Here is a 23,108-nt window from a genome sequence, read left to right on the forward strand (position 1 = left end):
CTTTAAGAGCAGCCTCTACTAATCGCTGGCGGAGTATTCGATCTGCGCGGCCGCGCCGGCAGAGTGACGGCAGCTCCGAGACACGTGTTCTCTGGGCTCTGTCGCCTGTGAGGTGCGCCGCGCCGGCATCCGTAACCCACGCGCGAGTCCTCAGTCCGGCACGGACACGCGCGCGGCCCCGCCAGCCTCGCCCGCCCCTTCACCATGGCCCAGCTCCAGGCTCGGTTCTTCACCGGCAACCGCAAGTGAGTGGGGGGAGGGGCGGTGCTGCCTGGCGCTGACAGTCTCCTGCGCTCTGGCCGGGGCAGGCCGCCGCCGGGGGAGACGTGAGGGGCAGCGCAGCTAGACGGGAAGCTGCGGCTGCCGGTGGTGCTGTGTAGGGTTGGACAGCTGGGGAGGAGAGAGTTCGTTTGTTTCGTCTCTCCTGTCAAGCAGCATTTCCCCCATAACCTCTGCCCAGTGAACTGAAACTATCCGTGAGTGTCCCCCTAGGCTCTATAGTCACGACTTTTACCCAATGGGCCTCATTTTGCCTTTAGGATTATTTTAAGTTAAAGTTGCAGAAGCTGTCAGAAGCCTGTATCCCAAGAAAGGGGAAAAAAATTATAGACAGGTGTGTTAGACCAAGCTGGATGAGCAAGCATCTCAGAGAGGTGATTAAGAAAAAGCAGAAAGCATATAAGGAGTGGAAGATGGAAAGGACCAGCAAAGAAAGCTACCTTATTGAGGTTAGAGCAGGTAGGGACAAAGTGAGAGGCTAAAAGTCATGTAGCGTTGGACTTTGCAAAGGGAATTAAAACCAATAGTAAAGGGTTTTATAGCAATATAAATAGGAAAAACAAAAACAAAACAAAAAAGTGGGACCGCTAATCACTGAGGATGGAGTGGAGGTTAAGGATAATCTAGGCATGGTCCAATATCTAAACAAATACTTTGCTTCAGTCTTTAATGAGACTAATGAAGAGCTTAGGGATAATGGCAACATAACAAATGGGAATAAGGATATGGAGGTAGATATTACCATATCCAAGGTAAAAGCCAAACTCGAACAGCTTAATGGGAGTAAATCAGGGGACCCAGATAATCTTCATCCAAGAAACTCAGGGGTTGTACCATTTGACTGGAGAATTGCTAATATAGTTCCTATTTTTAAGAAAGGGAAAAAATAGTGACCCGGGTAACTACAGGCCTGTTAGTTTGACATCTGTAGTATGCAAGGACTTGGAAAAAATTTTGAAGGAGGAAGTAATTAGGGACATTGAGGTTAATGGCAATTGGGACAAATTACAACATGGTTTTACAAAAGGTAGATCATGCCAAACCAACCTGATCTCCTTCTTTGAGAAAGTAACAGATTTGTTAGATAAAGGAAATGCAGTGGATCGAATCTACCTCGATTTCAGTAAGGCATTTGATACAGTACCACATGAGGAATTACTGGTTAAATTGGAAAAGATGGGGATCAATATGAAAATTGAGAGGTGGATAAGTAACTGGTTAAAGGGGAGACGACAGCGGGTCATACTGAAAGGTGAACTGTCAGGTTGGAGGGAGGATACTAGCGGAGTTCCTCAGGGATCAGTCTTGGGACCAATTTTATTTAATCTTTTTATTACTGACCTCGGCACCGAAAGTGAGAGTGTACTAATAAAGTTTGCGGATGACACAACATTGGGAGATATTGCCAATTCAGAAAAGGATAGGGATCTCATACAGGAAGATCTGGATGATCTTGTAAATTGGAGTGATAGCAATAGGATGAAATTTAATAGTGAGAAGTGTAAGGTTATGCATTTAGGGATTAATAACAGGAATTTTAGTTATAAGCTGGGGACACATCAGTTGGAAGTAACGGAAGAACAGAAGGACCTTGGAGTCCTGGTTGATCACACGATGACTGAGCTGCCATTGTGACATGGCCATGAAAAAGGCTAATATGGTGTTGGGATGCATTAGGAGAGGTATTTCCAGTAGAAATAAGGAGGTGTTAGTGCTGTTATACAAGGCATTGGTGAGGCCTCATTTGGATTACTATGTGCAGTTCTGATTTCCCATGTTTAAGAAGGATGAATTCAAACTGGAACAGGTACAAAGAAGGGCCACAAGGATGATCCGAGGAATGGAAAACCTGTCTTATGAAAGGAGACTCAAGGAGCTTGGCTTGTTTACATTAACCAAAAGAAGGCTGAGGGGAGACATGATTGCTCTCTTTAAATATATTGGATAAATACCAGGGAGAGAGAGGAATTATTTAAACTTAATACCAATGTGGACACAAGAACAAATGGATATAAACTGGCTATTAGGAAGTTTAGACTCGAAATTAGATGAAGGTTTCTAGCCATTAGAGGAGTGAAGTTCTGGAATAACCTTTTAAGGGAAGTAGTGGGGGCTAAAGACCTATCTGGCTTCAAGATTAAGCTAGATGGGTTTATGAAGGGGATGGTTTGATGGGGTAACATGATCTTGGCAACTAATTGACCTTTCACTATCAGTGCTAAATAGGCCAATGGTGGGATGATAGGAGTTACTATAGAGAACTTTTTCCTGGGTGTCTGGCTGGTGAGTCTTGCTTACATGCTCAGGCTTCAGCTGATTGCCATATTTGGGGCCGGGAAGGAATTTTCCTCCAGGGTAGATTGGCAGAGGTCCTGGAGGTTTTTTGCCTTCCTCTATAGCATGGGGCACGGATCACTTGCTGGAGGATTCTCTGCATCTTGGGATCCTTAAACCATTTGAGGACTTCAATATCTGAGATATAGGTGAGAGGATTATTTTAGGAGGGGGTGGGTGAGATTCTGTGGCCTGCATTGTGCAGAGGGTCAGACTAGATGATCATAATGGTCTCTTCTGATCTTAAAGTCTATGAATCTTCTAGTCAGAGGCATCCTCTCTGCTTGTAGGGGGAACAAGATCAGGGTCATACTCTTAAGCCTGGGCAAAGGCGTGGCTATAAGGTGTGGGACTTTAGCAATAATTTTAATTAGGGACGTAAAATCCTGTTTAATTAGTTAACCGGTTGAACAATGTTTAACAGTTAACTGATTAAATGGGGGTGGGTGGGTTGGAGCTGCTGCCACAAGCAGGGGTTGCTCCAGTCCAGCTGGTTCTGGCTCTGCACTGGGCTGCTGGCTCCCTGCGAGCCTGCACAGGCTGGAAGCTGGCAGCCCCTTCCATTCCCCCTACTGCTGCTTCAAGGCCTAAGCAAGCCTTCCAAGGGGCTCCTGGACTAGGAGCTGGCCAGGGCTGGCCCTAGGTACTGGTTAACCCTTACCTGGTAATCAGCTTGTAAGAGCGTTTATCCATTCACATTCCTACTTTTAATATTTGCTCATTTTCTGTACTTTCCCAGTCCCACTGGCATTTCTGCTAGTTAGATTTTGCTTGAAGTTTATAGATTAATTTGGAGATACTATAGAATGAGTGCTCCAAAGCTATTGTTTTTGCTACTATTAGAGAGTAAGCTGCAAAAAAAGTGATTTGGTTCTTGCTTGGCTGTACGTGTTTTGAACTTAAGAAAATCTTGCCAAAGGGGATGATGCTTAATGGATGATGCTTACTGGGTAACAGTTAACCCAGGAGTTGGCAAAAGGGCCTCCGTGGCCTGGATCCGGCTGGCTATGTGGGTGGATCCAGCCCGGCTGCGTGCGTGCCCCCAGGCCAGTCAGGGCCTAGGGATGAAGGGGAGCATTTGAAGTTTCCTCTGCTCTGTCCCCGCCCTGGCGGGGTGGAAGGAGGCTTTGTGTGCTCCCCCATCCCCATGCCTATCAGGGGTTGGGGGTAAGGGAGCGTGAGAAGTTACCTCCGCCCTGGCCCTGCCCTGTGAGGAGCATGTGGCACTTAGACATGCGGCATGCTCCTGGCAGGGCGGGAGAAGACTTCATGCACTCCCCTGCCATCGGGCCCTTATTGGCCTGGGAGTGGGGGAATGCACGAAGCCTCCTCTCACCCTGCCAGGAGCCATGGCTCTTTTAAGCGTAATGCAGGGCGGGGACAGAGCAGAGGAAACTTCTCATGCTCTCCGCCCCCAAGCCCAGGGGAGCATGGGAAGTCTCCTCCCAGCCAGGGGCACGGGTACTTAGGGCGAAAGAGGTGGGGGTGAGCAAGGTGCTCCCAATCATGGTCTGGGGGTAGGGAACCTAGAAGTAACCCGGCCCCTCCCCCATTCCTTGGCAAAAAATTATTGCCCAACCCTGAGTTAACCAGTACTTGGGAGCAGCCCACGTACCTGCAGCCCATCACAGGCAGAGGGCTGCTCCATCCCTGTCACTCCTGCTGCACAGGGCTGCCAACTCCTAGAACTTGTGGAAGCTGGCACAGGCAGCTGCAGTGGCAGTTTTCTGCAGGGGGATTACGGGCAGCTGCAGTGGTAGTTTCCTGAAGAGGGAGTAGGGGGAGTGGTGGCAGCTCCTAGCAGGGGTTGTGAGCAGCTGAGCTGGAACAGTCCCTGCCTGTGGGGTGAGGGTGCTCTGGCCCAAACCCAGCGAGTGGTGGACTCCCCCCCCCCCCACCTCTTTTACTTGGTTAAATGTTGTGCCGGCACTGCATTTAACTGTTTAACCAATTAAATGGGATTTTACATCCTTAGTACAAGCAGGATTCTTGAAACAAGTGTGAATAAAGTATGTGTCAATTCAAACTGCAAGGCTGTGTCTAGACTGCATCCCTTTTACATAAAAGGGATGCAAATTAGACATATCGCAATTGCAATTGAAGCGGGGATTTAAATCCTCCTTCGCTTCATTAGCATAAACATGGCTGCCGCTTTTTTCCGGCTCGGAGCTTTGCCGGAAAAAAGCGCCAGTCTAAACGTAGCTTTCGGAAAATAAAGCCTTTTCCGAAAGATCCTTTATCCCTCATTTTCCCTGCACTCAGATTCATTTTAAGCGGGATAAGGGATCTTTCGGAAAAGTGTTTAATCCCCTCACTTGTGAAAAAAGCTGTACCACAGAGTTTTATATAATTTGCCTATTTTGTATCTGTTGAGCTGTGAGTTTCAGCACTTATGAATAAGTCAATTCCCATTTTCTTCCCTCTAGGTATGTAGTAGATGATGTTCCATTCTCTATCCCAGCAGCCTCCGAAATCACTGACCTCAGTAACATCATCAATAAATTGCTGGAAGCTAAACATGGTATGTGTTTGGAAGGTGATTTACCTGTTTTAGGAAAAGGAGTACTGTTTAAAAAAAACCCAGGAACATGCTAAAGTATTTAGAATCTTTTCATAAATATGTAAAACATAGAGGTTTAAAATACAAAGATCACATTCCTGCAAAGACTTACGAACATGAGTGCAGCAAAGCACATATGTAAGATTCATTAAGATCCCTTGGTTGGAAAAACAATTGTCAGTTGGGATAAATTCTCCTTTCAAATTTTTATAGAGGATCTTGCCTCCTTTAGAAGTTATTACTTGTGTTATAGTGTCTGTAAGTTTTTAGGCATTGTGCATGATTATTACAAATATAGCTCTTGATTTGCACTCAGATTCATGCAGATGATGGAAAGATTTGTGTGGGTACTGTATAGTGGTTATGTTGGCAAAGCTATGCTGGCGTAGCTTCCTAATGTAGACATAGCTTTCTACACCAAGAGAAAGTTTTTGTCAGTGTAGGAACTTCCCTTCCCCCGAATACCTTTAGTTACGTTAATAAAAGGATGTGGGTTTTTTCATAGCACCATGGTGTTTTTTCACATATAGCTATGGTGATATAACTTTTAAATGTAGACTAAACCAGAGTTTGATTGAAATTCGTAGAACCATACACAAGTATGGGTCAGCTTGCACAGGACTGATTGTATGCAGGATAGGGGGAAATCAAGAGTGTAAAACCCTTCATTGACACAATAGGTGTATCCTAAAAATAAAAACAATCTTACTGTTGCATTATTGTTCTCACTTTGTCTCACCTAGCCTTTGTCTTCCTGCATACTTAGATTGTAAGCTTTTTGAGGAAAGGACTGATCCAGTCCCCCCATTCTGTTTGGGTATTACTTATCACATTGGAAACCTGATCTTTGATTGGGCCCCCTAGACAGTGTTGTAGTACTAACAACAAAAATAATTTTGTTTAGATGATTATCCATCTAAAGGGAAAGGGGTAAAGAGAAATAGAAATAAAACTTTAACTTAGCTGACTAAAACCTTGCAATGTGATCTGAAACGCCCCCGACAAGCGGCCAGGGGAGACAGGTTCCAAAGATTGGCATCTGGACTTTGGTTAACCAACAACAGAGATGCTGCAGCAGAGATGGAGGTATAATTGGGTTCCCACCTATGACTTCGAAAGTTGTTCTTAACATCTCAAATTGCAACCAAAATTGAAGAGGTAGCCCCCTAAAAGCCTTGAGTCCTGGTTCCAGAGATGCTACTAATAGAAACTTTTAAGTGCTGTTTTCCCCAAGGCATCCCTCAATTAAACCTGTGCAATCCCTTTCAGATCATGGGCACAATTGTAACTGGGAGAAGAAGGTGGCCATTGACTTTATTCCCTAAAAATGACTCTGGAAGTCTGTCTTTTTTTGGATTGTGTAAATTAAATCTTTAAATTTCAACATTTTTTCTTGTTTGTCTTAGAGGTCCACAAATATGTGGAGTTTGATTTCCTTGTCAAGGGCCAGTTCTTGCGTATGTCACTGGTCAAACACATGGAAGTGGAAAACATCTCAACAGTAAGTTATATGAACTTTATGTGGACTGCACTGTAGGATGATGAGTTTTAAAGATCCTAGACAATTTAATCAGATTCTGATTTTAAGTTTGATCTGGCTTACAGTTCTGATTAGGAAAGTTCTCCATATTGTGAATACTCTATATATTTTTCTTCCTTAGCATTCCTTTGCCTTTCAGATGAAGCCCACATAATTTCCTTTATTGTTTTCTGAAGACCCTGAATTATTCTTTACTCCATGTGGGACTCATCAAGACTTGCTCTGGAGCCTGAATATGACTAGAGTTTGCTATTGAGCAACTTGAGGCACTTCCTTCTCCTGTTGTATGAAACCAGACAACTTTGGAGGGAAACTGGTCTCATTGTATGCCCCATCAATGTACTTTTGTCTCCTGCTCTGCTAGTATGTAATCAGTGGCCCTATGTGAGTCAAATGAGATGAAGTATTAGAGATACTCCACTGCTAAGTATAATACCATAGCGGGGAAAATCCAGAAAAGAAAAGGAACAACATTTTCTTATGGTGGAAACCTACATGTAAATACTGTATTAGCAGCAATTTGATAAGCCAACAGGTAGTGTTGATCCATAGTGATATACTTATCTCTCATTCTCCAATCCTGCAAACACATAAGCATGTGTGTGGCTTGAATCATGTGAGCAGGGCCACTGACTTCGGTAGGACTGCTCACTTAAGTAAAATAACTCATTCTTAAGCGTGTGCAGCATTGGGTCCTTAGTTATGAATGTTTGTGCTGAGTTCTGATGCATTGGTTCCATTTACCTTCTGTTCAGTCAAACATATGCTTGCCTGTCAAGGAATTAGGGCTACCTGAATCCCCATTTGCAATAGCAGTTTGATCTCCAAGGCACAGTAGAGTGCATACAGTCACATGGTAGGCAGGGGACTCTGGTTTGAACAGCTGATATCTTTGTCTTGCAAATTGATACTACTGCTCAGAGTGGTTGGGAAATGCTGTACTAGACCATAGTGATTAAAAACAAACCATGCTGACCAGCTTCTTGTATTTCTGACTGTTTAGGAAGAAGTGGTGGAAATAGAATATGTGGAAAAGTACACAGCACCTCAACCTGAGGAATGTATGTTCCATGATGACTGGATCAGTTCTATTGAAGCTACAGAAGAATGGTATTGCAGCTCTATTAAAGCCAGGATTAAGTTTCCATCTTGGTTTCTCCCGCTGATTCCATAGATCTCTGTAACAGTTTTATTCCTATTCCTTATTTCTCTCTCTAAATTTTTAACCTGTTTATATCAGTTGTTTACATACATACAGGCCATGTGCCTGGGAAAGTAGCTGAAGTTTGAGCTCCTCCATGCTATCTTGACAATAACTTTAACCCAAGTAGGAAGGCTACCATGTGTAAAAGGATGAGATTTGCTCCTGATCTGAGTTAATAGTCAGTGCTGCTCATCAGTACTGTCGTCTTTAATACAAGAACAACCGCTTGTCTTCACATAAACATTTCAACATTTTTTTACTTGAAATATTAATTCTAGTTTATAACTAGAGTTTCAAAACCCTTTGCCTTTATTATTATACTGAAACTCCCACATTTATTAATGTCTTGAAAAAATGTTTTGCTATTTACGGACTAGATGGTCAGTGTAAAGAATAATGAATTTTCTTTGGTTGGTCTTAAATTAGACATGAGTAGAGCCCTGTGTGGCTACAAATGTCTGTCTGTGGTAGACATCGGTATCTGCTGATCCTCAAGGCTCTACTCCCAAGAGACACTGTGGGCAATGGAGAGGAGCCCTGTGCTGGCAGCTCCTCCCAGCTGTGCTGCTGTACTTCCCTCTGCCCTCAGCATCTCCTGTAGGGGGTTGTACAGTTCAAAGAGCTGTTGGTTCGGGGCGCTGGCTCCTGGGAGCAAAGGGACCTCTCTCCTCTCCATTGGCAGTAGTGTCTCTTGGGAGTAAAGTCCTGCGGATCAGTGCATACCAATGTCTATCCACAGGTAAACATTTGTATCCTCTCAGGGCTGTATACAGAAAACTTCAGCATTTAATTTTCCAAAACTATCAATATTCTCACTTCATCTTTGTTTCATTTCTTCTGTGCACCTCACCAAGAAGTCCACAGTTTATTCATTCCCTAACCTTTGCTTTGAACCTATTAAAATCCATATTTGATCTAGTTTTTGCAAATAAATTAATTTGTGAATTTTATTTTAAAGAAAACTAAGATTTACCTAAGAGATTTTCTTTAGTCAGGTCTCTCAAGTGGTTATCATGCTAATATTCTAAGTTTCTCATTGAAAAGATGTTTCATGAAGCACCATTGGTTTTAAAAAAATGTTTCAATGTCTGTATCCCTTAGGATCTTGACTGGCTCTTATGACCAGACTTCTCGCATCTGGTCTATAGACGGCAAATCCATCATGACAATTGCTGGGCACACAGAGGTGGTGAAAGATGTGGCATGGGTGAAAAAAGGTCTGTACACCTTATACTAGTTGGGAGTGGGGCTAGAGGAATGTACTGAAAAACATAGAGATTAAGTTGCCTACTTAAATAGACATGAAATAATTGAGTAAAATCCCTCATAACATATGAGTAAAATCCCTCATAACATACTATTAAAACAAACTATAGTATTTTCCAATAACTATTTAAATATTCTAAATTAAATTACATTATTTTTTTATTAGTATACTATACATTTAAATTTGTGATTTACATTAATCTCTTTATTTGTATTGGATCAGTGTGTACATTTAAAAAATCTTAATCCTGTTTTCTCTAAAAGGATTTTTAGAAAGACTTCCTTAAGTAGATTTGTATGTTGACACTTTCTTCTTTACTTAGATAGTTTGTCGTGCCTGCTACTCAGTGCTTCTCTGGATCAGACTATCCTCTTGTGGGAGTGGAATGTAGAGAGAAACAAAGTGAAAGCCCTTCACTGCTGCAGAGGACATGCTGGAAGTGTGGACTCTATAGCAGTTGACTGCACAAGAACTAAAGTGAGTTACTTGCAGATGGAGGTCTATGATAAACTAATGAGTTATGGATTTTGTATGCCTTGTTTAAAAAAAAATCAAATTTTTGTCCTTGGCATGTGAATTGGTCATACATTGTCAAGAATTGTAAGTGCATACTATTTATATAAGCTCATGTATTAATTGGGGATACCAAAGCAATTAGTAATAGACTTGTATTTGATGTAATAGAAGTAATGGGTTGTGTTGAAAAGAAAAGACACAGAACCTTTAATATTGCATACAAAGATTATCTTGGTAGCAGAGGCAACATTTTTAGCAAAAATATGACTTTCTATGACTTATGTAAAAATCCAGCTAGTTCACATAATCTTTTAAATGAAAGTTTCTGTTTATCTAGTTTTGCAGTGGATCCTGGGATAAGATGTTAAAGATATGGTCTGCAGGTAAGATGAATATTATAGAAATACTTTCTTGGGGGTTTTGGCTCTAATTTTAGAATTTTAAAATGTAGTTACCTGGAACGACAAACTTCTGAATACATTTTTAACCTTCAAAATGGGTATTGTATCTTTGAAGTTGTATATATTTTCTTTTCAGTTACACCAGAAACTGTTTTGAAGCGTTACTACTTTTTCAGTTTTTGAGAGTAATGTATTCTTGTGGGGTTTTCCTTAAATATAATTGCCTTTCAAAAGTTGTGGTAGGGATTTATTAGCATCTGCAAAGTGCTATGAAGGTCTAGAGCTCTATATAAAAGCTAAGACAAACAAATACATGCATAACTTTATCACTAGTGTGAGTGGTCCCATTGAAATTCATGAGGCTATTTGTGGTGGTAAAGTTAAGCATGTACATACTTTTATTATTTGTCACTAGTGGTTTGTAGCCATGCCTCCTCGCTATGGTGTGTGTAAAAAATGCAATGCTCAGTAGGGGAATTAGCAGTCTCAGCAGTTCTGGCCTTCTGGCTGGGGCAGAGCAATAAGCAGCCTCAGGCCATCCAGCCTAAGCTGTGGAGGCTGCCAATTCCAGGCATGCAGCTCATTTCAGGGAGTGAAGTAGTCCAGGCTCATCCTACTCCACTGGGTCCCAGTCGTGGTCCATGACTGACGGAACCCTCCATCACTGCATCACAGAAACACACTGACATAGAACTCGGCCCCCAAACTAGACTAATGTCTAGTGCCCCTGGGCTACCCCTCCTGGCTTCTACCTCCATTTTTTGGGGTGGCTCTGTCTCTCTGGGGTACATGGCCAGCAGCAGTTCCAGTAGTTCCTCAAGGTCCTCAGCACTTTAGAGTTTTTACTCTGGTACAGGACTTGACAACAGTCAGGAGTCCTCTGCTCACTTCTTGCCCAACTGAGCTGTAGGGTCTGACTTTTAAACTTCCTGTCCCACCCCTTTGCTTCCTGTGGGGGTGTAGCTTGCCTGGCTTCACCCACCAGAGGTTGGGGAGTGGCCCCTCCCCATCAATCTTACAGGGAGGCCACACCTCACTATAGTCACTTATTATGATGCAGAAATAACTACACCAAGGTTGTGTTAGAAAATTCAGTTTTGACAATTAACTTCTGATTTTTCTGCAGAAATGGACACTGTGTTTACTTAAAACCGATTAAGTCCCCCAATCTGCACAGATCTCATGTGGCAGACCTCTGCTCAGATGTCATTACAGGGTTGTAGCCCAAACTTAACTTATGCAGAAGCTTCAAGGGGTAGCTGAGTTAATCTGTATAGAAAAAAAACAACAAATGATCTGGTTGCACTTTATAGACTAACAAAACATGTAGATGGTGGGCGTTGCCAATAAAAGCTCATGGTACCATCTACATATTTTGTTAGTCTATAAAGTGCTACCAGACCATTTGTTGTTTTTAACTTGTGCATTTAGATTTCAAGTATGGCTGCCAACTGGATATCTTTTTTCCAAATACCATTTACAGATGTTTAGCATTCAGTAGGCTTGTACATTTTGTAGTTGTGAACTCTTTCCCTAATCTTCTTTCAATGGCATTGTGACTGAAGGGACAATATGCTGACTAAATTGATTCTGAATAGGTTACTTAAAATAACCACAGTTTTTCTTTAGCCAGTTGAATGTGTCCTTTCAAAATATCCATTTATATTTTTATGTGAATAAATGTTTATATCTAAAATCTAGAATGAGTGTGTATAAACCATAGTATGGATTTATTTTGGGTGTGTGTGTGTGTGTGTGTGTGTGTGTGTGTTGTTTTTTTTAAACCCATGGAGGAAGGATGCTTTTGTAGATGAAAAATTCATCTGGGACGTGGAAGATCTGAATTAATTTCTCTGTGGCTGAATTCCTCAGGTGTAAAATGGGGATAATAATATTGATCAAGTGTATAGCTGGGAATGCATCCCAGGCCTTTCTAAATCAAATTTGACTTGCTTTCCATCGTAGTGCCTACAGATGAAGAGGATGAAATGGAGGAAGCTGCAAACAGACCAAGGAAGAAGCAGAAAATAGAACAGCTTGGACTAACAAGGGTAAGTCAGGATTTGTGTAGAACCTGAAAAGCATGGAAATGGAGAATATTTTTCTCTTTGATAAATATAAGTAGGGGAACATTTCTGATGAAATCTGAAATTTAATCTACATATCAAGATGTTTATTAGTTGACATATTATTTTTCCCCCTACTATAACTAATCCACTATTTTTCTGATCTTAATATTTTATTTAATTTCTAGACTCCTGTTGCAACTTTTTCTGGCCATACGGAAGCAGTCTCCTCTGTGCTCTGGTCAGATGCTGAAGAAATTTGTAGTGCATCATGGGACCACACAATTAAAATATGGGATGTTGAGACAGGAGGTCTCAAATCAACTTTGGTGAGATTTCTTTACATGTTGTCCGTTAAAGCTTTTTTTGTCAGATTCCTCACTGAATTATAGAAGATTAGGGTTGAAAAGGACTTCAGGAGGTCATCGAGTCTAACCCCCTGCCCGAAGCGAATCTAAACCCAACTAAATCATCCAAGCCAGGGTTTTGTCAAGCCTGGCCTAAGGATGGAGATTCCACCACCTCCCTAGGCAACCCATTCTAGTGCTTCACTACCCTCCTAGGGAAATAGTTTTCCCTAATATCCAACCTAGACCTCCCACACTGAAACTTAAGACCATTGCTGCTTGTTCTGTCATCTGTCATCACTGAATAGCATGGCTCCATTCTTTGGAGACCCCCTTCAGGTAGTTGAAGGCTGGTCCCAAAACCTCCCTCGCTCTTCTCTTTTGCAGACTAAATAAGCCCAGTTCCCTTAGCCTCTGGTCATAAATTACACGCCCCAGCCTCCTAATCATTTTATTTAACTCTGCTGGACTCTCCAGTTTGTCCACATCTTTTCTGTAGTGGGGATGGGGAAGAGGTCTAAAACTGGATGCAATACTTCAGATGTGGCCTCACTCACCAGTGCCAAATAGAGGGGAATAATCACTTCTCTCATTCTGCTGGCAGTGCTCCTACTAATGCAGCCCAATATGCCTTTAGCCTTCTGGGCAACAAAGATACACTGACTCATATCCAGCTTCTTGTCTACTTTAATCCCCAGGTCCGTCTTGCAGAACTGCTGCTTAGCCAGTCAGTTCCCAATCAGTTGGGGTACGTCTAAACTACATGGCTCCGTCGACGGAGCCATGTAGATTTCTTTGTTCGGCAAAGGGAAATGAAGCCGCGATTTAAATAATCGCGGCTTCATTTAAATTTAAATGGCTGCCCCACTCTGCCGATCAGCTGTTTGTCGGCAGATCGGGACAGTCTGGACGTTCCCCTGCTAACATGAAAGCCCTTTATCGACCTCCCTGATAAACCTCATCCTACGAGGCATAACGGGGAGGTCGATAAAGGGCTTTCAGGTTGGCGCAGGAGCGTCCAGACTAGCGCGCTGAGCCGACAAACAGCTGATCAGCTGTTTGTCGGCTCAGCGCGGCAGCCATTTAAATTTAAATGAAGCCGCGATTATTTAAATCGCGGCTTCATTTCCCTTTGCCGATCAGCCTAATCTACATGGCTCCATCGATGGAGCCATGTAGTTTAGACACACCCTTGCAGTGAATGGGATTCTTCTATCCCAAGTGCAGGACTCTGATTTCTTTTGGCCCAGTCCTCCAATTTGGCTAGGTCACCCTGGACCCCATGCCTATCCTCCAGCGTAACTATCTTACCCTCCAGCTTAGTGTCATCCACAAACATCATCCAGATCATTAATGAAGATGTTGAACAAAACCGGCCCCAGGACCAACCCAGTTCAGTTTGAATTTAAAACTTCTATATGAGTTATGAGTAGTTCCTAATTTATGACAACTTTTCTTATGCAGACCGGAAACAAAGTGTTTAACTCTATTTCCTACTCACAACTGTGTCGACGTCTAGCATCTGGTAGCACTGACAGACACATTAGATTATGGGATCCCCGCACTAAAGGTGAGCAAAACAAAGTGTGTATAACACATATGACTTCTCAGATTCATAATGTGTGTTGAGAGAAGGGAGTATATACATTTCATGAGGCACACACAAGCCTTGTTATTTGACTGTAACAGCATTTCGATCTGGGGAGTATCAAGGGGCGTTCTAGTGCCCGGGGCACCCCTTGCCTATCATCCCAAAGTGCCACTCCTCAGTTAGGGCAGGTTCTGCCTCCTGGGCCTAGTCCCAAAGTCTAGTTCACCCCTATTAGGGTAAATATGGTAACTATGGCTTCGTCCCAAAATCTAGTTCACATATACTAGGTTAAATATGGCCTCTCAGGCCTAGTCCCAAACACACTTCCCTTCTTTCAGGGTATGAAGGGCTTTGCTGGCTGTGCTCACAGGTATACCCCTCCCTCCGGATGAGCCGGGGAGCAGGGTTGTCCTGGTGGGGGTGGAAGGTAGTGGGACCCGGGCCCTACCACTTCAACGAATACCAGCCCAGGGCCCTGTTGGCAGTGATGGTGAACACTGCCTGCTCAGTGGGGGTTCCAGCTGATGCATTCTGAGCTAGTGGGGGCCAGTCCTCCACCCTGGGCTCCTTCCTACCGTTCTCCACATGCAGTGTGTTCCCAGGAGTGCTGATCGGTCAACTGGTGCCTCCCAAACAGCCTCACTGACCGGGGCTGTCGCTGAGGCTGCAGCTGCCAAGGCTGCTCCTTCTTCCCTGCCCACCTGCCCCAATTGAGCTGAGCAGCTCTCTCTTATACTAGTGCAGCCGGAGCACATCCAGTAAGCTAAAGGGGATGTGACCTCCCCTATCCTCTGGGCTGAGTTAACCCCCTCTTGAACAGTGCGGGGCAAATACGCTCCATCACAGGGAGCGAGACCGTTTTAGCCAAAAATTAACAGGTGCAGTGGAGAGAGGAAAAGGTGAATTAACCTGGATCCTCTCTACACTGCATTGCAAACCTGCTCACCTGACTGAGTAAAGTGACCCTCGTTCCCCCCCCCCCTTGCTCTCTGAATCTTGTTGCAACTGATCACAGCAGTAGCTCATTGAATTGGCTATTCTGAGTACTATTGCTTTTTGCCTTTTTGAGGCACACCCATTCATTTAATCCACTGTTAAATGGATTAAATGCCAGGGTGTCTAAACCTTGACTAGGAGAAACAATCTATAGAAGTGAAAATGTAGCTGATTAAATATCTGATCAATCTTTGGACTTCTTGCACATCTGCAGTGGCTCCCAATCATTGCAGTTCATGGTACTATCTGAGACAACCACACATAAGCCAGACAGGAATCTTTTTTTTTTTGTTTTTTGTTTTTTTTTGTTTTAAAGTCTCTACAAATCAGGCCAGATTTGAATCAATAATCTAGAGACAAAAGGCTCCATGTCCCATTACCCATTACAGAATGCTCCCTAGAGCCATTCTGTCGTCCCCATTAGAGAAACTCTTTAAAAGCATTTGGTAACAATAAGAGGTGGTTAGATTTTTGTCCTCTCTACAGGAACTTTTGTGCATACTCTCATGCTGCCTGAAACAATCTTATGACATGATGAGAAGGAAGAACTACCCTGCTGCCACATATATTAGTCTTGACTGCTTCTTGTAAACTGGCATATTTTATAAATATCTTAAACTGACCTGATATACGTGTCTGTAAATTAGGATAATGGTCTTTCATTTTCTCTGTCCCAGATGGTTCCTTGGTACTCCTCTCTTTGACCTCTCACACTGGCTGGGTGACATCTGTAAAGTGGTCCCCCACACATGACCAACAGCTAATCTCTGGTTCTCTAGACAATGTTGTCAAGATTTGGGACACACGGAGGTAAATACCATTCTTTAATATTCAGAGGTAGCATTTGGAATTTCACGTCTAATGACACAAAAAAATGAAGCTAAGTGGAGACTCCAGCTGAATTCCCTATGGAGATTAGACACATATAATAGAAGAGCAAGAAATGCATTTGCCTTCTGCCAGACACTCTGTGGCATGACACTGAAATCAGCCTCATTGACCTTCCCACCCAAGATTTTCTGGCAATACTGTATAGAGTGGGATATCATGGAAAGAGGTTCCATTAGTAATATTGCTAATGAGTTTAATTTTTTTTAAATCATAGTTATGCTATCAAGATTTTTAGGAGTAGAATATACTCGGTCTTCCAGAAGAAGCTTAACATGCGTATTTTAATTTGCTCCCCATTTGTGGATGTTTCATAATAAACAGCTGCAAAGAGAGGAGTAGTTTGTATCTGAACCAGGTATTTGCAAAAGCGAGACGACTGGGTCAGTGGTTCTCAACTTGGGGTATATGTAGAGCCCTGCACACATCTGTATTTGCAAAAATGAGCTGCAGATATCTGCATCCACATCTGCAGGTAACTGGATATAATATGGATATCTGCTAATTTGCATGGTTCTAGATACAAAATTTGTATCCATATCCACAGATGCAGATATTAAGCAGTATCTGCAAATTTGCAGGGCTCTGGGTATATGTACTTCTGGGGATACACAGAAGTGTATTACAGGGGTAAATATTTTACAACAGGTTACATAAAAAGCTCTAGCAAAGTCAGTGTAAACTAAAATTTCATAAGGGCAAAGACTTGTATAGACTGCTCTATGTATGATACACTGAAATGTAAGTATAATATTTATATTCCAATCTATTTATTGTATAAGTTAAAAATGAGAAAGTAAGAAAAGTTTCAGGAATAGTATGTTGTGACACTGATTTTGTAAGTGAGGTGAAACTTGCCAGACATATCAGATTCCTGAAGGTATAGACAAGTCTAAAAAGGTTGAGAGCCACTGGTCTAGGTCAAACTACATTTGACTTGAAATGGGTAGTGACTGCTTGGCTAGATGTCTTGGACTTCATAGACTTGTAGATTTTTTCTTAGTACAGTATATCTTCCCGAAAGAGCTGAGGGATAATCCCCCATCCATATACCTATCCACTTATCACAACTACTTCTGTAAAACTTCCCATGGGTGATATACCCAAACACTTATTCCCTGCTACCTAAAAACTTGCACATGTAAATCTAGGTCAATGCTGGTTATGTATGGTATGTAGCTCATTACTTTCTAAAAGATTTTTTTTTTTGGATAATCCAAGCATAACCCCAGTTGCACAGAGCCTTTCAGCTAAATCTGTGCACCGATTTCAAACATTAGCTTTAATAAAAATCTTTTAAATATGTTTGTGTTATCATATATTCCTCCATAACGGTTTCCACAACACTTCTCAAACACACACATGTCCCACTCATCTGTAACCATCTGGAGTAGTCAGTGGCCCCAGAGGAATTATCACTCTTTTTTTTTTTTTTTTTTTTTCATACTAATCAGAGCTTTCATCCTCTTGGTTTAGTGCTGCAGTGTTTAAAGCTAGCTCATCACAGAAATACAGAGAATTGTTTCCTCCATTCTGAGTTATGCAGCTACTGCTCCTGGTGCCACACCTTGAATAACTTTCTCTCTCACCAGTCCATGATCCTGGTCAGGATTACATTCCTTGATTGAATATAATCCTCAGATACTGTATAAGAACTAGCCACTCTAAGATGGTGACACTAAAGGTTTTGCCAGTAGCTAATTAGCTCTGCTTCTGTTCTCGAGGTGCACACAGAACATCCTCCATGGCCTTGCCCTGGATGCTTTGCAACTACTCATCAATAGGATTCTGATGAGACTTTCTTACTGAATCAGAAATGAGAGTTAAATGTTCACCCTAGGTTTTCATTTGGCGGAAAGGTGTAGGAAATGGCATCGCTATTCAAAGCTTGACCTCTTCTTAATCCACAATTCCTCTAGGCTTCCAGAAAGCCCTTCAAAATTTTTCAAAAAACCACTATTCCAGAGGAAATGCAACTTTCTGGTGGTATAATATAATGCATGTGGGATAAAAGAGAATATGTCTTGTGTAGACCTCCTGCACCACTGTCTAGTTACAATGATCTGTATACCTAGTGTAGGCATAGGTTTATAGAAATATATACTGTAAGTAAGAACAGCTGTTGTGCAGCTCTTCGTAATCAACGAATTCAGATATGGCTTAATTCTGTTCTCTATCTCTATATGGTTTCTAAATGTTAAAAGATTATAAATTGATCAAACCCAGAATCTTCTAGGAGTGAAAAATGGTATATATAATATTTTTACCTAATTTTAAGGTTTATGACTAAATGTGTATCTTATCAGTTGCAAGGCTCCTCTCTATGATTTGGCTGCTCATGAAGACAAGGTCTTGTGTGTGGAATGGACAGAAGCAGGGGTAAGAACTTTAGTAACAGATTTTTTTTCCCCCCCGAATGTGTGCGTTTTGGATGGGAAAGGGGGCTGATGATGGTATGTTTTGATATTTACTTCTAAACTAGAGAACAATTAATTTTTTACTTTTGGATGTCTTCTATTTGTGTATGTGGATCATATGCTCCCTTTTGTTGTGTGGCATGGAGGAGATTAGAAGGCCTTCATTATATACAGAGAGGGATTAGGGTAGACGCTATAGGAGGAAAGTGGCTATTCAGTACCAGATGGCCATCACCCTCTTCTCCAGAGGGATTACATGAAAGCTGTGCACCAAAGCATTAGGAAGAAAAAAACAAGGAAGGATAGAAGTCAAAATAGCCACTCACGGTGGCATGTTTCTTTTTCTGGGCATGGGAACTTATGATGAAAGTTAATCCTGTGCTCCTCTAAGCAGCATTTTCTCCTCTGTGGCATTAGAGCTGGCTAAGATGTGTTGCCACTTCTTTGTGGCAAGGGCAGGAGCACGGGAGGGGGGCTGGGGGGACCTGCACGTATCTAAGCACAGCACAAGTTTTGGAGATCCTAACTCCATAGTTTTAGGGACCCTTCCTCTTAGACTAAGATGTAGCAGACCAGTAAACACTTCAGACATTTTAACTTTTACCTTCCCCTAATTGGTTTTAATAGAATGGTAAGTTATAAGCCTGTATCATTTCTGATTCTGAGCCACTTAAAACAGGCTGTGGGGTTCACATCACCAGCGTTGGTTACTTCTGATATTTAACTCTTCTGAGAGAAAAATCAGACTAAGGAATTATTTAAAATATTTATTCAGTTCATATATGTTGCCCAGGTACAAAAACTGTGTGGATATTTTCTTGGTTTGATAATGAGTACAACTTGTTTTTCCCCATTACAGCTGCTGTTGAGTGGAGGGGCAGACAACAAGCTTTATTCCTATAGATATTCAGCAACAACTTCTGATGTTGGAGCATGAAAACGGATGCAAGATTTTAGAAGTTACTTTCCAATAGCCTTAAAGTGTTTGAAGCTTCTAGGTAACTTACAGTCCAGCATCTGAAGAAATCTGCCCACTGGAAACACTGCTTCTATTTTCTAGTGGAGAGCAGCCATTTATGGGTTTTGTATTATAGCAACATATATGTGTATTTATAACAGACAGAACAGTCAAGCAGTCTTGTGCTTATCTAGTCTGATATTGAAATCCAACATTTCTCCCCTTTTCTCTCATAAGGACGATATAAAGAATAGTAGAGTTTATTAAAAGTAAAGTGTTACTGAGATTCTAGACAAATTATTCACTGGACTAAATTATTTTGTATTAATTCACATTCCCTTTTTTAATAAAGGTTTTAACTAAAGTTGAGTATATTATAATCTGAGCTCAATAAGTACGTGAGTTCCACAAATCCCATTTGCTCCATTGGGGGCTGGAGGTGCTTCTTACCTAGATTCAACTCTCACCCTGAACAATGTCTGCTCTTGCTTCCACTGAAATAAATATAATTATGATAAGGTCCTTAATATGTTTGTGATGCAAATGTTGTCACCCTTGTATTTTCAAGGTGCTTGCTCCTGATTTTATTGGAAAAAAATGGAATATTCTGGTTCTTGACATTTATAAGTTAAGGCGGTGTAAATGTACACTTTGAGAAAAGTACTGACTGGTATTGCAGAAAAAAAATCAATTCATTAACATATTATTTACTATTACATTAATAGAATATCTGACTGTTAAGGAACCCCTTCTTGTGAAGTTTTACAGGGTCCTTAGTACAAACTGAAGCTCTAAATACCAATTGACAAAAAGACTGCAGACAAAGGAATGTTTTATTGGATCTATTTATTGTGAGTGTCATCTTAACTGGATGCACCAAGGAGTTCTGTGTGTATTTTTTTTCTTTTTGCCCTCATCACATGAAATTAGTAAATCAGCTTTATCTAAAATCTGTTGTCCTATCAATTAATAAGGGTTCACCACATGTCAGAGTTGCTTGAGAATCTCAGTACTAGAACACGTTCTTCTGTAACTGAGCAAGTTAAGTGCTTAGATCTTTGTTAGTATATTTTTCACATCTACAAACAACAGTGCCCTGATGCAAGTTTTCTTTACAATTTATTAGGCACAATATGTGTATTTAGGTGTGATGAGGAGGTGGCATTTAATGCATAGCCAGCTTTATTTTAGAACCCTAATCAATTCACCTGTTCTGTGGTGGGAGGAAAATACTAAAATTTCACAAGGCTTCAGTCTTCTAAATAACTAGCTAAACATCTGTGTGGGCTCACCTTCTCCCCTGCTGGTACTGTTTTAATTACAAACTCAACTGGAAGTGTTCTGCCCCATGAAATGGTCTACAAGTAATTTAGGATATCAGAGGAACTAATCCTATGATATGTCTATACTATATCATGAGCTAGTCTCTAAGGTGCCACAGGACTGCTTTGTTTTTAAAATTACAAACTAACACGGCTACTCCTCTGAGAATGCCTAGGTTTGTAGCTTACCCAGTCTTTTAAAAAGTAACCGAGGGAACTATTCTATTTTCTAATTTAAAAAAAAAATTGGAATTTAAAAAGGGTCTGTGGTTTGAATATATAGTGACAATGACATCCACACTTGTATTCAGATAAATAAGTAATGTTCCAAAGGTTACAATATACATTAATGATTAAGAAAAAAGTCGTATGCACACAACCATTTGAACTGTTATTGTGGGGGTTTTTTAATCAAAGATACTGCTGCTTAAGTTTTCCACAGTACCAACCGATAAAAAAATGGATACATCAGTCAGGGAGTATTACTTCAATTAACAGTGTGTGAATGACCTATGGTTCTATTTTCTAATTAGTAACTTTGACAGACAAAACAGTAAGTACAAGCTATCAAGAATGTAAAAATGTAACCATGTAAATGGTTAGCCAATAAGCTTGGGCTTATTGGCTAACGTTCATGATTACACACAGGCTCCCGCCCCACTCCTGGATAGCCAGCTGCTGCCCTGCTCTGTGGGTGCAGGTAACTCTGTAACTGCTGAGATTTTTCACAAGTTACACTGTTATCCAATTACCCACCTTTTAACATTTCCACAAGCTATAAGAATAATGGATGCACATAAATGAATATATAATATTTGGTTCCCCCAAGAACTCATGTTTTTAACCCTCAGTCTCATAGGCCTATGGATCTTTCGAAGACATATTAAAGTCACATTAATTTCTGTTCTTGGATTTCCCCTTTAGTACCAGAACTCAGAGTGAGCTGCTGTTTTGTGTTCTTTTCTAAGGTTATCTCTTTTGTCAGTCTTATCCTCTGTTCATTACAGTATGAGGCTACAGTAGCTACATCTTCAGAATTCTGCTCTTCCTACAAAATTTTTCCTGGGAGTACGTATCAATGTTGATGTTTTAAAGAAACAAACTAAAAGAAATCTAACAGTTAGTAGTGGTAAAATTGTATCCATTATTGGAAGCTCTGCAGTTTTCCAACATAGAATTGAGAGTCAGGTATTGAGTCAAACCTTGTGTCTGCTACATTTGCATCACTGGAGTGACCAGCTGAAGCTTTAAGTGATCTAGTATACCATTCAAAAAAGGGCCTTTTGAAATTATATTATGATGCATTGTCCTGGGTGTAAGCTATTTTCTGTTTACAAACAGGTTGTAATTCAAAAGGTTCAGGTTTTTGTTTTAATTTAGAAAAGCACGATAACAGTCCCAGTGTTATGAGACTGATGTAATCTTGTCTCCAATAATATCAGGTACCTCTCCTGCTCTTTACTTAACAATGTACATAGAGAGTAAAGAAAATTGTTTAATGGCCTTGAAAATGTTATATGGATTCTGTTCAGGTCCTATGGTCTAATTTACAAAGATCTTTATGAAGGAGTTATTTTCCAAGCTACAACTGAGGTAACCACACGCATGCTATTTGAATGGTCAGTATAAGTTTATCTCAGACTAGGGGGCAAATAGTGAATGAGTTCTTGTAACACGCTAATTCTCTGAAATTAAGGGTGCTTGGGTATCTGCACTGAATATTATATTTCTTACAAATATGTATGCTTGTACAATTTTGTGTCCTAACCACACACCTAGACCAAGGAACTATACAAAGAGAGTGAGAATTAGTTTAACTACAAGGTGAATGACAAATGATCACACTGCAGCATTTTTTCATTTTTGCCTGAGTGAGGACTATTAACAATTGAAAGTGATGGCCTAACTTTACCCCCTTACTTTATTTTCAGTACCTTTTAAATTTTGGATAGGGAAGGGGGGGGGGCCCTATCAGATATTTACTTTTCCCTCCCTTTTAAGTTAGTAAAATATTTTAATCTTCTGTAGCTAGTCTAACCAATAGCTTGCTTGTGAGTTTATTTTTTGAAGTTGGCATATAGAAAAGAAGAACGCTAATGCTTTTTTTTTTTTTTTAAAGCACTGATCTTGCAAATTATTGTGCATGAGCACAGGTGCAGGACTGAGACTGTAGTGTGGAATAAAGCATAGTCTGAGAATACTGGACTGCTTTTATGACCATTCCACAAACTTATTCAACTAGCCTATTTACCTGGTGATGTTCAGGTCCTTACCTCTGTTTTTGTAAAAGAAAATGTATATGCTTTAATTAAATGATTGTATTTAAAAAAAATAAAGTATTTTTATGAAGTTAATTTTTATTTCAGATTTCTTAAAGGGATTGTTAAAATGTTTCCATTTCTTTTCTAGAAATTTTTTAAAA

At 41.0% G+C, this 23,108-nt stretch overlaps 1 protein-coding gene across 1 annotated transcript; it reads left to right on the forward strand.

The window, feature by feature from the left end:
- Positions 1 to 23,039, forward strand: WDR12 (WD repeat domain 12). Its single transcript, XM_006130507.5, has 13 exons — positions 1 to 245; positions 5,040 to 5,134; positions 6,580 to 6,674; positions 7,717 to 7,823; positions 9,019 to 9,134; positions 9,507 to 9,661; positions 10,038 to 10,083; positions 12,067 to 12,152; positions 12,356 to 12,496; positions 13,979 to 14,084; positions 15,779 to 15,911; positions 18,296 to 18,368; positions 19,266 to 23,039. Exons 1-13 carry the CDS (start codon positions 205 to 207, stop codon positions 19,341 to 19,343), a joined length of 1,272 nt encoding a protein of 423 aa, XP_006130569.1. The 5' UTR covers positions 1 to 204; the 3' UTR covers positions 19,344 to 23,039.
- Positions 23,040 to 23,108: the final 69 nt, after the last annotated feature.

Source organism: Pelodiscus sinensis, chromosome 7 (genome assembly GCF_052426305.1).
Source record: "Pelodiscus sinensis isolate ZL-2025 chromosome 7, ASM5242630v1, whole genome shotgun sequence".
In the NCBI taxonomy this organism is placed as follows: domain Eukaryota; kingdom Metazoa; phylum Chordata; order Testudines; family Trionychidae; genus Pelodiscus; species Pelodiscus sinensis.

What these genes read in the sequence shown, in the direction of transcription:
- WDR12 (XM_006130507.5), top strand. Translation starts at nt 205, where the DNA reads ATGGCCCAGCTCCAGGCTCGGTTCTTCACCGGCAACCGCAA. An exon ending in TGTGGCATGGGTGAAAAAAG is followed by an intron (nt 9,135 to 9,506) that starts GTCTGTACACCT and finishes TTCTTTACTTAG; the next exon opens with ATAGTTTGTCGTGCCTGCTA. An exon ending in GTTAAAGATATGGTCTGCAG is followed by an intron (nt 10,084 to 12,066) that starts GTAAGATGAATA and finishes TTTCCATCGTAG; the next exon opens with TGCCTACAGATGAAGAGGAT.